This window comes from Felis catus, chromosome D1 (assembly GCF_018350175.1).
Source record: "Felis catus isolate Fca126 chromosome D1, F.catus_Fca126_mat1.0, whole genome shotgun sequence".
NCBI lineage: Eukaryota > Metazoa > Chordata > Mammalia > Carnivora > Felidae > Felis > Felis catus.
In genome coordinates this window covers 38,101,925-38,118,747 of record NC_058377.1, presented here as the reverse complement: position 1 = coordinate 38,118,747, position 16,823 = coordinate 38,101,925, and the positions used below count along the sequence as shown (strand labels likewise).

Genomic DNA, 16,823 nt, shown 5'->3' with positions numbered 1-16,823 from the left:
GATTATGTAACATAAATGAGGAAGCCTAACATCATGACTAGCAGATAGCAGGAGCTCAGCTAAGTATTTGTCCACCCTTTCCTCCTAAAATTGGTAGACTTAACTCTCAGTTCCTAATTAAAAAAGATTTCAGGGACGCCTAGGTGGCTCAGTCGGTCAAGCGTCCAACTACTTGATTTTGGCTGAGATTATGATCTCACAGTTTGTGAGATTGAGTCCCGTATTGAGCTCTGTGTTGACAGTGCAGAGCCTGCTTGGGACTCTCTCTCTCTGCCCTTCTCCATCCCTCAAAATAAATAAACAAACAAAAAAACAAAAACAAAAACAAAAACAAAAACAAAATACAAAAAACAAAAACAAACAAACAAAAAAATTTCAAATCCTAATGAAGACCACAGACAGCTTTTCATCATGGGAATGCCCTGGATAGAAAGATCATATAATTATAGAATGTCAGTGGGCAGACACTGACCTCAGAAATCAGCTAGTCCAGCTTCCTCATTTCATACCAAAAAAGAACTATTCCAGGAGATTAGGTTAAACCTAAATTATGCATTTGGTTTAATGGCAAAGTAGGATCGTAAATGTAGTTTCTAGGTAGCTTAGACAAGTTTCTTTATAGTACTCCAAAAATTATAATACACACTTTTCTAAGATAAAGAAAAAAAAAACACCTTACCAGGTTATTCGACACAGGAAATGCATATTTCATTAGATTCTCAAATATGGATCTTCTTGTCCGCCCTTCAGGTTTATGAGCGAACCGTAAGTTCCGAATATCCTAGAAAAGATTTAGGATCCAAGTCATCTGTAATTGTTCACCTTTTATTGAACAAACACATAAGGTAACTGGGAACTATCTTGTAAAATGTTAAGACCTGTGAATGTGTGATACAAAAATAGGACAAGAGCTCCTGGAGACAGGGAAATCACAATGCCTTATTGAAAGAAATATTCAAAACCACAAGGTACTCTAATTTCCAGGCTATTGTGCCTACTCATCTATTTATTTAAAGTTCTTTAATAATGTTTATAACTTTCCATAATGTTCTTATATATCTTTCATTTTATTCAGAGGACAGAAATTTTATTTCTGTGTATTTACTCAAGATAAGCCAGTAAAGGAGACAGCATCTGATGCAGGCACTAGAGATAAAAGATACTATATCTGAAATTTACTATGACTGATACACAGCTCACGTATGTCCTTCCCCTGTGAAAACCCATTTTGTCATCAATTTCCCTATTAAAAACCTGATTAGCTCTTGTTATATTTCATAAGTATCTTCATTCCCATTATGCCTAGTGATGACTTTCCTATTTATGACCCCTTCCCAGGACTCATTTTCATTGGATCTTTGTAAGCTTCCTGCTATTAGACTGATAGAATCAAACTCTGCCTAAATCTCCTTGTCTACTCCATGTCCAAGTTCTTTAACCATCTCCTAACAGGTGAATTCTCAATTGTTTGGTTGATATCATGCGGGCTCTAGAGTCAGATCTAAAGACCAAGGAGGCTCCCGTTTCTGTTATTTGCCTCAAGCAATTTTCTGTGCTTGGGCTGAACACAGATATTCATGTTCTGGTTTACTGGCATCTTAACTGCACTAAGAAAAACTTGGGGACTAAGAATACTTTCAAACAACCCATCTTATCTAGGTGTTTTATAATCTAGGCAGAATTCAAACTATACCCAATCCTGTAAAACTGAATACAGAGACTACACTACAATGCACTTGCCGTACATGAATGAGTAGAACATTTTATTAGAAATCTGACCCACAAATAGGATGCTAGTTCTACCATATTATAAAACAAACATGTATGGAAATCTAAGCTGATACCTTGTTTTTCTTCAGTAAAAATCTTTACCACTAGTAGAGATATTCAGAATCGCTCTGTCAACCACACAGCTATCTAAAAGTACCACAGCCGGGAGCCTACAAATTTACTCTATTTACTGTTAGATTACAGAAAAGTGACCAGGAGACAATGTGCCTGACACATGGTTGAAAGCTAAACATGCCTGACACATGGTTGAAAGCTACTGCACTCTTTGATCCCTTCTGACTACAGTGGAAAAGCATAGAGGCGCCTGGGTGGCTCAGTCGGTTAAGTGGCTGACTTCGGCTCAGGTCATGATCTCACAGTTGGTGAGTTCAAGCCCCACGTGGGGCTCTGTGCTGGAAGCTCAGAGCCTGGAGCCTACTTCAGATTCTGTGTCTCCCCCTCTCTCTACCCCTCCCCTGCTCACGCTCTGTGTCTCTCTGTCTCTCAATAATAAATAAACGTTAAATTTAAAAAAAAAAAAACAGTGGAAAAGCATAAAAATAATTATTAAGTCATTACTTTTATTACTAGATACACAAAACTTCTAAGAGTAGCATAAGAAAGGAACTTGCTTTTACTCTTGGCACTGGCAGAAGAACCAAAGAAAAATTAAGGTGATCTAGAATTGACATGTGCACAGGTATTAATTAGACCACATTGAGAACAGCACCCAAAGAAGTGGCACCTAATATGAAAGATCTATGACTGAACGGAACGGTGAAAATCTAAAAGTCTAAGTTTCATTCAAATATCAACGCATTTAAAAAATACAAGTTAGACATCATCAGGGAAATGCAAATCAAAACCAAAATGAGATATCATCTCACACCTGTCAGAATGACTAAAATCAAAAACTCAAGAAATAAGTGCTGACGAGGATGCAGAGAAAAAGGAACCCTCGTGCACTGTTGGTGGGAATGCAAACTGGTGCAGCCACAGTGAAGACAGTGTGAAGGCTCCTCAAAAAATTAAAACTACAACTACCCTCAGATCATAATCTTATTACTGAGTGTTTACCCAAAGAATACAAAAACACTAGTTCAAATGGACATGCACCCCTATGTTTACTGCAGCATTTTGTACAATAGCTAAACCACAGAAGCAGCCCAAGTGTCCACTGGTAGATGAATGGATAAAGAAGATGAGTTGTGTGTGTGTATGTTGTGTGTGTATGTGTGCATGTATATATTATTCAGTGTTAAAAATGAATGCAATCTTGCCATTTGCAACAACCTGGATGGATCCAGAGAGTATAATGCTAAAAGAAACACCATATGATTTCACTCATATATGGAATTTAAGAAACAAAATAAATGAACAAAAAAAAAATAGAGAGAAACAAACCAAAAAACAGGTTCTTAATTATGGAGAACAAACTCCTGGTTACCGGGGGGAGGTGGGGGGGTGTAAAACAGGTGAAGGGGATTAAGAGTACACTTATGATGAGCACTGAGTAAAATATGGAACTGCTACATCACTGTATTGTCCACCTGAAACAAATACAACACTGTATGTTAACAACATTGGAATTAAATTTTTTTTAAAAGATAAATATGATAGGTAAATGCTTTGAGTTAGAGAAAATGGCAAAGGAAAATACGGGGACGAAAATAAAACAGAGCCAACCATGAGGAGAAAAAAAGGATAGGAGTTAGATAAGAAAATAGAGAAGGTCTATAATGTCAAGTTTTTCACACCATTTTTTCAGAAGCAGAAAAACTGTGAGACTGGAACGACAGGTGATGACGAATACATCAGAGCTGGCTCTTCCAGTACGAAGGCTCACCCCTAGGCTTCTGTAAATTAAAGGTAATCATTTCTATCATCCCTACTTCAGGATTTTTTGAGGCTCAACATGAAATAATCAATGTCAAAGTCACTTGTATTGGGTCCAAAAGAATTCAAGCCTAATTCATGAGAGACTACCTTTAATACTCCTAATTGTTGTTTTTGTCTTCTAGAATGATGTTTCAGTATGAAATCTATTTGACAGTTTGGAAACAAGTTTCTACACACAGGTTCTATTTAATAGAAAGCTTTTCAAACCAAATAAAAATTGCACAAATATTATAACATTTACCTTACACACAGTCTCTAGTCCATAAGAATTTTCACCTCGACTAGAAGCACCACCAATTTTTTCTACTCTACTTATCACACCAAGAGAGGCATCTAAAACAAACGGAGGATCCTAAAGGAAGGAAAGAAAACAGCAATTAAAATGGAACAATTGATATAATGATCATAATTAGAAATGCTTTAATTAAAAATGATCAAAAATGGACAAAACTACAAACCACACACAGAAGTACATGTAAAAAATCTAGTCCCACCAGTCTTACCCGTTCCATGCTTTTAAAATATAACCTGTAATTCGTGACAGTCAGAGTTCCTCGTACAGCACCAGTGAATGGACATATATAAGTCACATCTTTGGCTGCAAAAGCAAAGAGTCCACAGTTTACCATACATTGTGCACTTTTAAAAACTGCGCTCTCATCTTTTCACAAGTAAAATAATTCTGATTGCTATTCTAACCTGGGCTCAAAAATCACAGAATCAGTGACTCAAACAGAACTCAGAGGTCAAATCCAAGCTTCTGACCACATACCAGTCTGGGGAAGGGATGCAGAGTAAGTGGGAAGGACTGAAGAGGCAGAGAAAACACTTGCCCTTAGACAGAAGAGCAGGCTAGCTCCCCGCTGGATAAAGTTCTGTGTGGGAGTTGGAGTCGTGGCTGAAGGGTGATAGTGATGGTGGTTAACAAATGGAAATGTCTTAGGCCACAGACACCAGTCATCTTATAGTTTCTAGATCACCTCCCCAATCTGCTGGACTTCTGGTCAGTCTAATTTATCAACATCCCTCCGAAAATACATCTGGAAGATCAAATACCAGAAACTCCTGACCTGATTATGTTTACAGGGAAAATACTGTAGGAGAAATGCAATGTATTCGAAATATAATTTCTTAGAAAAATAATAGAATAAGAGGACGTTGTATTTCTGACCAAGCTACTGATGTCAAACTTTGTAGAGAAATAATCACAAGCATTGTTCTATTACATGATTAACGATGAATCTACACAGCGTTATGCTTTTTTAAACATCCATTAATGAAGCAGGATAACTCAGCTACCACTAGCTCAAAATAATATTTAATATGGTAGAGTTCATAATGCCCACTATGAGCTTTTTTACATCCTAAAATATTCATAAATCCCTGTGATGTCATTATAGCAGCCAATGAGCAAACAGAGGAATATCTTCATCACTCCAAGAAAGTAAGGCACAAGCAACAGCAACAAATTACTAAGAATTGTCCAAGAGGCTTCTGGGAGAACTTAGGGACATAAAATACGTATTAATATGGTATTGCAACTTCCTGACTTGGCTTTTTACTCACCACTTTGGAGGACTGAATGCTTGGTATGGAATCTGAAATGAGACTGACCTTACAACAAACATTTCTAACCTTCAAAATAGTTCCCTTGGGAATGTTCAAGTATGAGCTACATTTTTTAAATCACTGTTTCCAATGCATGCTTCATTTAGAGGGAAGCTTTTAAAATTAAATAAACCCATCATTAAGGAAAGATACATAAACTTGCCTTCCATACATTTTCTTGCCCTTATAAATTTTTACCTCAATGAGAAAAGTTTACTCAATGCTACTAAAACATTTCTGGATTCTTTCCAGACCCAGTTTCTTTACTCACACAAGAAAATCAATCTCATTATTCTATATGCTACTGCAAGATATGTCCAATGTTTTTGTTACACCTTACCCTTTATTCTAAAATCATGCATAAATTCATGAAAGTACTTCCAAAATTGTAAGCGGTATACATACACAAAGCGTTTCTATCTATGTTACTATTATCATCAGTCATTAGGTTCTGCTTCGTTCTGCCCACTTTATTGTTCCTCCTCAGGCTGGTGGCAGCTAAGTCACAATGAAGAGAGAATTTATGCCTATCAGGGTCTGTACCAAGTAGATGAGAGATTATGACCAGGAACCATTCCAGAGAAAATGACAATAGTAACAACCAGCATGGATGGCTTAGCACTGCATAGTTTATAAAGTATTTTTCACCTGTGTACTTCCTTTAACCTTCCTAATAAACCTTGCATATGAGACCTATAATTACACTTAAAAGTTTAGATGAGAGTACCGGGGCTCAGAGAATAGCCTAACGTTTCAGAACTAGTAACTAAGTTAAGACTTGAATGCGGTTCCTCTGACTACAAATTCGAATCTCTTTCCATCACGTCATGCAAAGCTAAACCACTAATATAGCATAATCTGACTCCCGTGTTAAAGGTTGAAAGGTTGTAGTCTGGAGTTATCTCTACTCCTGATACACCCAGGCCACAATACTCTGATATTGTTACCTCCTTAAAGCATTCAGGTGATGTTCCTAACACTACTCTAACTTTTAAAAAATTAAACTGCAGATTTATATTAGACCAACTAAAAATCAAATGCCTTATCTACATGGATTAACATATTCTAGGTTACTCTAGCCTTACACTTTATATTAAACATAAATTTTTCACATAAGTCTACATAGATTATTTTGAATCAGAATATTTAATAGATTAGGTATTCCTCTGAATTTTGCAACACTAATCCCACCTAGTCGTACTGAGAGATTAGATTTACCAACCCTCTCAAATTTTCACCGAGTTCACAGAGGAAAGACCCATAATAGTTTCTGTGAGATGAGCTAAAGTGACCTTGAGAATACATATTATAGGGATATAAAATATACACAAATATAATATATGAGAGCATGCAATCTGTACAGAAAGAGAGGCACACAAACATACTCTAAGTAATACATTGAAGGGGAAATCCATCCAGCTGGAGGATCAGAAAACATCGAACATGGAAAACATGTTCCAGGAACATCGGCATGTGAGTTGTGCCCCAGTGACAGGTATCCTTTAGGTGGGGAGAGAGAGAGAGAGATGGCGCTCAATGCAGAGGAAGAACTGAACCCAAGATACAGAAGTGGAGAAGGAAAGTACTTTTGGGGAAAAAGGTAAATACACAGTCTGGCTCTCTCTACAGTGATACACTGTATCACACACTCTTCACTCTGCAAGTTCCCTCCTGGGTTCCTCTTCTACCAAGTATTGTAAACTGTTTACTAAAGCCATGTTCTTGGCTCCCTCCTCACTATATGCTCCAAAGGTTAATTTCCTCCTCTCATTTTGAATGGATATCTATGTTCTGATGATTCAAATCTGGACTTCCAGTCCTGAACTCTCTCTTAAGCTCCTAAGATACCTCCACTTAATACCTTCACTTGAAGTTTCTCAAAGGTACATGAAATTCAATATACACATATATGACATCAATGACTAAGGACAGTTGAGAGAAAAAAAGAAATTCAAGAAATTCTTAGAGATTGAGTCCTCTGGATCTCACTGGATGTCAGAGTTCAGAAAAAAAAGTAGTAGTCCAGGATGATATATTGAGATTTCTGCTTTGAATGAATGGACAACTGGTGTTAGCACTAACAGAGGGAGAGAAGAAAAGAAAAGGAGTAAATTTAGGGATAGAGGTGATGATTTCAGTTTGGGAGATGCTGGGTATAAGGGACATCTATACGATATCCAAGGGCATGTATATAGGACACAGGCATTTGTTTATATGCATTAGGAGAGAAGTTCACACTAAAAACAACACATTTTAGAGTCATCAGTAAATATATGGTAGGTAGAGCTACTAATTTAGATATGGTCAACCAAAAAGAGCAGTTAAGAGGAAAAAGGGAAACAGATCAAGGACAAAGTCCTAAAGGAGTATCGCTATTTAAAGGAACAGAAGCCAACGAGAGTTGGAGTGGTAACTTCAGAGTCTTTGATAAGGTTATTTATCACAGTGGAAATAGCATGTACTTCAGGCTCAGAAGAGCAAAACACTGTCAGTCATAAGACTCGCTGTAACATTACTAGCTATGTAATCTCCCTATGCCTTAGTTTCCTCATCTACAAAATGGGATTAAAGTCTTTCTCAGAAGATGTGAGGACGCTTACATGAGACAGTGGGCATTCAATAATGATAACCATTCTTATTATGTAATGTCCAATGCTGATAACATAGAATACTAACTTAGTAGCTCAGCAGAACAAGAACTTAGGGCATACACGAGGCTGAGCAGGGAGCAAAAAAGAAACTGGGGAGGTATTCAGTCAAGAGTTAAAAGCAAAAAGAAACATGTATCTTGCAAGAGCAAAGGAACTAAATGTACGGTAGGCAAGCCTTTTGACTTTCTTATTTTTACACGAGGGAATGACACCTCGCCAGGATAAATTAAGCATTTATTAATTCCTTTTAAAAATTATAATTGAAATAAATGAAAGGTGGTGTTTCATTGGCTAGGAAACCATTTACTTTATTCTCTTAATTAATTACTTCTTATTTCAAGAGCGATGGTATTTTGTAGATTACCACACACATGTCATAAAGTAAAAGCCTGAGTACCAAAAAACAAAACAAAACAAAATTAAATGCTTGTTTCCAGTCCATACAATACGTTAAGGCTTAGTTCTTTAGGATGCAAAAGAAAAGCAGCCATAGGCAAAAGGTTTGCTTGGCAATGGAGATGAGATATTTTCATCCAAAACTCAGCCTAAGTTTATTCAGAGTAGAAAAAATAAAGGAAGCAGAAAGAACGTGTTTTGAGAAAAATTACTTGTACAAAGTGACAAGTCAATGTTTTATCTAGGCAAGCCAATATCTTACTGCAGTCATTTAAAATAATGAAGCTTTCTTTAAAAAATTCCGCGACAGGGAGCGCCTGGGTGGCTCAGTCAGTTGGGTGGCCAACTACAGCTCAGGTCATGATCTCACGGTTTGTGGGTTCAAGCCCTCTGTCGGTCTCTGTGCTAACAGCTCAGAGCCTGGAGCCTGCTTCGGATTCTGTGTCTCCCTCTCTCTCTGCCCCTTCCCTGCTCTTTGTCTCTCTCTCTCTGTCTCTCTCTCTCTCTCTCTCAAAACCAATAAACATTAAAAAATATTTTTTAATTAAAAAAATAAAAAATTTAGTGACAGTTGACAAGAAAAAGCCACCTACTTTCAATGAATGGAAAGCAAATGAATGTAAAGAGAAGCAGCAGGGTGTAATTCACTATGTATGTTTCCCAGTAGTCCAAGTACACACATGACCAGTAAGCGCAGTAGATCCAGGCTTACAGGACACACCAAATGCTAGGAAGACTGGCAGTAATGAGTGCAGTCAGACATAAGGTGTCTCGGACAGTGAGGCTGCTCTCTGTACACGGAGAGTATTGAACAGTCTGTATCCTCAGAAAGGAGAAGGAAATTCAACAAAAAATACCATTACAGACCCATGTCTTTAATATTTTCTCCTGGAAGCAAGGGTGGTTCTTCCATTTCTGCTAATTTGTTAGATTCCCTCAGGACCTGGAACGGAAAGGGGAGGAGGGGGCAAGAAAAGAAACATGTTTTATTCAAAGGCCAATTTTTCACACTGTATCACACACACTACCTGAAATCAAATTACAAAAACTATGGTGCTGGCACGTGCCACACGTGAAGCTGTTTTTCTACAGGGCATTTACTGAGTGCCTACTTCATATGAGGTACCATACAAAACAGTTTACGTGTTTTCTCAATGAATCAATCCCACAACAGCCCTATAAGCGTAGGTCTTATTATCCTCATTTCGCAGATGAGGGAAAACAGGCCTGAAGTGACCATTAACTTCTTCAAGGCCACGTGGCTGACAAGTCAGAATCTAGATGCGAATCATAGTTTAGTGGACTGCAAAGCCCATGTGCTTTCCATTAAACCACAACCAGGGGCCTTAGTGCATTTAAACTCAGATAATATCAAGGTCTTATGCGGATCTAATGTTTAGAGAATTTGGAAATGATGGCGACAAAGTATCTTGTTGAAAAAGAGGTATTAATATATTACAATCATGACCAACAACTGTTATTGAATAGTTAGCTTACAAAAGATGCTACACTGGATTCCAAGGATGTAAAGATACAGATACACGGTTGCATAATGGATTTATGAAACAAGCAAGACACATACACACACATACACACACACACACACACAATTGTCATATGCTAAATATAAATACATCCCCCTAGCTACCACAAGCCTCCCCACCTCCACCTCTTACACTTCTAGACAATAATCTTTATTGTCTCCAATTTTTTAGCTCATGTTAATTCCTCAACATCCCGCAATGTGGTTTTACCACCTAACCCAATCCTTCCGGGGAACCCACTTTCTTCCCAATAACTTTCTCATTATTGTAGATAATGAACATTTCTCAGTCTTTATTTTTATCTCTCAACTACATCTGACCTCATCTAAAACTTGCCTTTTTTTTTTTTAATGTTTATTTATTTATTTATTTGGGGGGGGGGGGCGGGCAGAAAGAGAGGGAGAGAGAGAATCCCAAGCAGGTTCAGTGCTTTCAGCACAGAGCCCAACTCAGGGTTCGAACCCATGAACCATGAGATCATGACCTAAGCCAAGATCAAGAGTTAGATGCTTAACCGACTGAGCCACCCAGGCACCCTAACTTGCCTGCTTCTTGAAAGCACACCATCCTGTTAAACTCTTCCTTCTCTGACCATTCTTTTTCAATAAGCTTTATTTCCCTTTCCCCAACCTTCCCTGTTCTTCAGAGATTTGTCCACACCTCACTTTACTCACTTCCTGATATCTCATACGTTACCTATGGCTTCACCTAACTTCGGTCTATGCTGCCAGCTCAGATTTTTCTTGCACTCTAGGTTCCATTCAACCAACTGCTACTGTTCCTCCCCATCCAGATGTCCCCCAAACACCTTGAACTCCACAGATCTCAAGCTGACCTGTGTTCATACTTCACAAACGACACCAGCATCCATTTCGTTGCCTAAGTCACATCTGGGGGAGGGCTGAGCAGTGGTCTCTGTGCAGACTCAGGCCTTCTGCTTCAACCTTGACTTGTTTCATTAGACTGAGAACCAACACCACTAGAAAAAAGATTCCCAAACACTTTTTAAGTAGCTTTTGGCTTTTATTTCCTCTGGTCCAAAAAGCAGATGTAGAGTCTTCAAAAGTAGGTAAAAAGGAAGAGAAAACAATGTACTGCAGCCACTTTAAAGGTCACCTTCTGCAGGCCCTCAAACTCACTCAGGGCTCTCCTATGCATGAGCTCCTATCTGGCACTTACCACACCATCTACTCTCTTGCTACAGACTCTGTGAGAAGAGGTGTCATATCTTATACACTCTGAATACCGAATAGAAATGTAACATGGGCCACATATGTGATTTTTAATTTTCTAGTAGTCACATTAAAAAAGTAAAAAGAGGGGTGCCTGAGTGGCTCAGTCGGTTAAGTGTCTGACTTCAGCTCAGGTCATTATCTCACAGTTCGTGAGTTCGAGCCCCACATGGGGCTTTGTACTGACAGCCTAGAGCCTGAAGCCTGCATCAGATTCTGTGTCTTTGTCTCTCTCTCTCCCCACTTGCATTCTCTCTCTCAAAAATAAGTAAACATTTAAAAAATTTTAAAGTAAAAAGAAACAGGCAAAACTGGTTTTAATATCTTTAATTTAATCCAGTAAATAAAAAATAAAATAAAATGACAATAAAAGTATTGTCATTTTGGCATGTAATATTTTTTAAAGTAGTAGGGGCACCTGGGTGGCTCAGTCAGTTAAGCAACTGACTTCAGCTCAGGTCACGATCTCGCGGTCCGTGAGTTCAAGCCCCGCATCGGGATCTATACTGACAGCTCAGAGCCTGGAACCTGCTTCAGATTCTGTGTCTCCCTCTCTCTCTGTTCCTCGCCTGCTCATTCTCTCTCTCTCTCTGTTTCTCAAAAATAAGTAAATTTTAAAAAGAATTTAAAAATATATTTTTAAAAGTAGTAATGGGACATTTTATATCCTTTTATTCATATATTTTTTTTATTTTTTTACACTCTAGAGTGTATTTTATATTATAGCATATCTCAATCCAGGCCAGCTACATTTCAATCAGCTATATTTCTAGTGGTGCTCATACTGATCAGTACTAACCTAATGAATCTAATCTTCCTGATGATCAAGCGTTCTTTAGTTTAAGTCAGGTGCTTAGGGAAGACTAGACAAAAGGGTTAGGCATTATTGTCATAGCCCAATGCTCATCTAAGGCCAATAAAGTAGGAACTACAAAGAACAAATTAATTCTGTTTAATAAACTTATAATCTAACCAAATTAATATTATACTTTTGAAAGTTTAACAATTTGTTTCATAAAGTAACCTTAATGCAATACCCAAAGAACTAAAATATATACACACACATATGATTTTTATATGCCACATTCTATAACTCCTAAAAGGTCATATTTTTGAATGGCATCTAGTTGCCAGTTCCTGATATAGCATTTTATGAAACCATAAAAAAAAAAAAAGGAAAGAATGAAGACAGAAGGAAGGAGAGACGAAGGATGAGGCAATGAAGAAGCAGAAAAACAGGATAAAAACTTGCAATATGAAAATATATAGACTTCCTGGGTTCAAATCCTGACCATGCCACATGCTAAGAACTCTTGGACAGAGTGTTCAACTCCTCTCTATGCTTCATTTTTCCCATCTATGAAATGATAATAGTCATGGTACCTCACAAAAATGTTAAATGAGTTAATACATTTAAAACATTTATACCAGTGCTGACATATAATATATACTTAAGTGTTTCTATTAATCGTCATAATAAAAATTCAGACCAACAACTGATAAGTGGAATCTGGTAAGAATTTCTAATTATGAAAACAACAGAACTGGATTGAAAGATACAAGTAATAACTAGCACACAGTATACAAAAGAACAAAAATCAAGCATGCTACACATGTGAAAGATCATATGAAATGCTTTATCTTTTGCCCATCATCTAACCACCTGACTTGGAAATACAAATATTGTGTCACTTACAAAGCTGGGCAATAGTTGCTATACTGCACAGGTATACATCCTCGTAGCTGCCACAGTGTTGTCCCCAAGACTTATTCTCTTTCTATATTTCTACACTCAGAAGAACACTGCACACCCCAGAAAACGTGTGTTGTAAACAGAAGTAGAGAGGAAGGCAGTTGTGGCACAGACACACAGTAGTACAGAAGGTGTAAGGTTTGTAAGTAAAGCTTTATCAAGTGAGAGGTGAGACCAGGAACTCATGCAGGCAGTCACGTTGAGAGCCATAGACTCTCTCACTCTTGTTCTGATGAGAATGTCAGAGAACAAGGCAACGAAGGGAAGCAAGTCAAGATCCCATTATCTGCCCAGAAAAGCTGCCCCCAGATGACAGATTTTTAACAGAAGGCATGCCCTAGAGGATATACAAAACAACTCACTTTAGAGCTGAAGATATAAAAAGGAACCCAAGTAAACAGAGCAGGGCCAAGGGCAATCTGGACCCTTTGTTGGCAAACACTGACTGTGAACAAATCTACCCTTAAATAGAAGAGAAACAACAGGGCCTAGGAAAAAAAAAAAAAAAAAAAGATTATTTGACAAGGACAAGGAGTACCAGCTTGAAGCTCAACAAAAAAGTAGTCTTCTGAAAAGAATTCTTTTAGGCATTAGTAGAAACATTTACAAGCTATCTGGCATACACCCAAAAGGAAATCAACCATATTCCCTAAGAAATAAAGCAAAGATATAAGGACAGACACACGGAGACTAAGAGAAATGGTAAGATAAGGAATGATTGCAAAAATTAAAAACGTAGTAACAAAATTTGTGTTGGAAATAATAAAGAACTGAGTTGATTATTCAGAAAACAGCATTTATGTTGAGGACAAACATGAAAACTGCTCTAAGAATCTGTAGGAAAAACAGATAAAAGAGGTTAAAGTATCAATAAAAGAATTCTATTTCCTGAAGGAAAAAAATCAAGAGCAATAATCCAATACATAAGTGAAGAACATGCTTTTGAAATGAACACAGGTTTTCTAAGTTTGTTGATCAAAATAGTTTACCATGTTCCACATAAAAGTCAATGACAGATAGGTCTAAGTGAATCACAGCAAATTTTTTGAACTGTTAAGAATTAAGACAGCCTCTGAGAATACAGGCCAAAAGAGAGAGGTGGGGGAGGGGGGATGTCATGTACAAAAACAAGATCAGGCGAGCTTCAATTTATCTGGTAAAACTATATTCTAGAAAACAGTAACAAAATGTTATCGGATCTTTGTGAGAAAAATGCTGGGACCCCTCTGACATCTTTGACGGCAACAGGAAGTTATTCTCAGATATGCCAGGCTACCAAAAATATAACCCACGTGTCCTGCTTTTAAAAAAGAAAAAAAAATTACCTGAGGTGGTAATTAAGCTGAAAAGGGGAAATCAAAATTAAAACTTACATATAAGAAATGCGAGGTATATAGTGAAGACTTCAGTTTTACATGTTAACTACCTTCCTGCCCCCCACCAAAATCCACTTACCGCCACCACAGTAACCTCTCTGAATCTTAGGTTCATCATTTATATTATCGAGATAATATCAACATCTACCTTACAGGTTTGTGAATATGAAATGAGACAGCTACATCATAAGGGGATTTGCAAGGTGCTATTAAAATGTAAAAAACACTTATTCACTTAAGAGAAGAAGCATCACTGTAAGTTTTTACATCTCTTTCTACAATGGCCTAATCACATGGTGCTTTGTTCCTCTGCTCTAAAATAGACAGGGATTAATATTTGAGACAGCATGTCATAAATTTCCCTAACCCTTGAACTACTAACTTCTAAATTTAGCTACAAAACAGCAACCATCTTACGATTCCAGAGAAAACAGCAAGAAGAGCGATATCATCATGGCACCGTAAGATGGACCTCATTTTTTTTGCCCATTCACACCTAAAATTTGGCATCTATCCATGAACAACAACAAAAAATGCCTCCATGGGAGCAATGGAATCCAGCACCATATGTCAAGGGACCCTGGAGGAGTCTCACCCACTTGTGCATCAGGTAATAGGCAGACAGAACCTGGTACAGGCTGTGGAAACCGCAGGAGCCTGTGAACTGACTCCAAACCTCCAACCTAGCTATAGCACCCGGAAAACACTAACTTGGGCAGACACCCATGAATGAGAAAGCCTTTACAGAAGTCCAGGACTCTGGAAGAGGAGTTTCAACACTCCACTGGAAGGAAAAGGAAAAAATAAAGTTTTGGATACATAAAAGTTGGTAAGAGGAACTTTGCCAGCATCGCCCCTCCCCACAAGGTTCCACAGATCAAAGAAAAAGCAGGTGAGGGATCCTTCCCATAGGGGAAAAGGGAGAGCAGTTGAGTGCCCAGCTTCTCCAGCAGGGGACACTGCTAAAGAAACCCATCTCTCTTCTGCGGCACCCAAAGATTTAAAACAAGAGCTCCATGATGTGGGGGAACGGAGGAGTTCAGGAAAGAGCCAGATAAGAATTTCAGAAGGCATTAAAGGGATGCAGTTCTCCATTCTGGACTCCAAAAGGAAGCCCACCCATGAGTCACTGGGAAAACCTCCTCCAAAGATGCCCTCATCTAAGCCACAGGAATGCTCAACATCCCAAGTACCAAGTCAATGACCTCCTCCCTCTGCAGCCTACAAAAGGAACCCCCATCAGGCTATCAGCAGACTTCTCAGTGGTAATCTAGCCAGCAGAGAATGAAATGATATATTCAAAGTATTGAAAGGAAAAAATTGCCAGCCAAGAATACTTTATCCAGCAAAGGTGTCCTTCAGAAATAAAGAAGTAATAAAGACTTTCCCAGAAGAACAAATGCTGAGGGAGTTCATCACCACTGGATCTGCCTTAAAAAAAAATGCTGAAAGGAGTTCTTGAAGCTGAAATGAAAAGATACTAATAGTAACATGAAAACAAAGCAAAATATACAACTCACTGGTAATGGTAAATATAATAGATTCAAAAAACTCTGATTCTATAATAGGATGGTATGTAAACACTTAACTATATTATACAGGTTAAAGGAAAAGAACATTAAGAATAACTGTAGACAGTATAATTTCTTCATGAATACACAACATAAAAAGAGGTGGGGTGCCTGGGTGGTTCAGCTGGTTGAGCATTGGACTCTTGATCCTGGCTCAGGTCATGATCAGGTTCATGAGCTCAATTCCCCCATAGGGCTCTGCACTTGTCCCTCTCCCTCTCTCTATGCTCCTCCACCCCCTTGCAAAGAAATTTTTAAAACTTAAAAAAAAGAGTTAAATTGTGACATTAAAAACAGAAAAGTATGGGGCTCATGGGTGGTTCAGTCGGTTAAGCGTCCAACTTGGGCTCAGGTGATGATCTCGCAGTTGATGAGTTCAAGCCCTGTGTTGTCAGGTTCTGTGCTGGCAGTGTGGAGTCTGCTTGAGATTCTCTACTCTCTCCCTCTTTCTCTGCCCCTCCCCCACTCACGGTTTCTCAAAATAAATGTTAAAAAAAAACTTAAAAAAAAAACATAAAAGGTTTCATGCAATCTCTATCAAATTCCCAATGGCATTTTTCACAGAAATAGAACAAAAAAATCTTAAAATTTACATTGAACCACAAAAGACCCCAAATAGCCAAAGCAATCTTGAAAAAGAACAGAGCTAGAGGTATCACACTTCTTGATTTCAAACTATATTACAAAGCTGTAATAACTAAAACCATATGGTACTGGCATAAAAACAGACCCAAAGATCAGTGGAACAGAATACAGAGCACAGAAATAAACTCACACATATACGGCCAATTAATTACAATAAAGTTGCCAAGAATATACAACAGGGAATGGACATTCTCTTCAATAAACGGAGCTGAGGAAACTGGGCAGCTATGTGCAAAAGAGTGAAACTGGACCCTCTCTTATACCATACACAAAAATCAACTCAAAATGGATTAAAGATATGAACGTAACTTCTAAAACCATAAAACTCGTAGATGAAAACACAGAGGGTTTTAGCTCCTTGACAGTGGGATTGGCAAT

General features: G+C 38.0%; 1 protein-coding gene across 4 annotated transcripts in view; it reads right to left on the bottom strand.

Annotated features, from left to right (window-relative positions):
- Window positions 1-16,823, bottom strand: part of MTMR2 (myotubularin related protein 2) — a 116,294-nt gene that overhangs the window by 42,094 nt on the left and 57,377 nt on the right. For 3 of the 4 annotated variants that reach the window (XM_011286509.3, XM_011286508.3, XM_019811599.3), the window contains 4 exons: window positions 9,192-9,267; window positions 4,173-4,267; window positions 3,911-4,021; window positions 680-781 (listed from right to left, as the gene is read on the bottom strand). In XM_011286509.3, the coding sequence (XP_011284811.1) occupies window positions 680-781; window positions 3,911-4,021; window positions 4,173-4,267; window positions 9,192-9,237 (354 nt within the window). In that variant the 5' untranslated portion in view covers window positions 9,238-9,267. Of the gene's footprint in view, window positions 1-679; window positions 782-3,910; window positions 4,022-4,172; window positions 4,268-9,191; window positions 9,268-10,413; window positions 10,740-16,823 lie in introns of those variants that run through there. The other variant, XM_045038582.1, reaches the window with a different exon arrangement.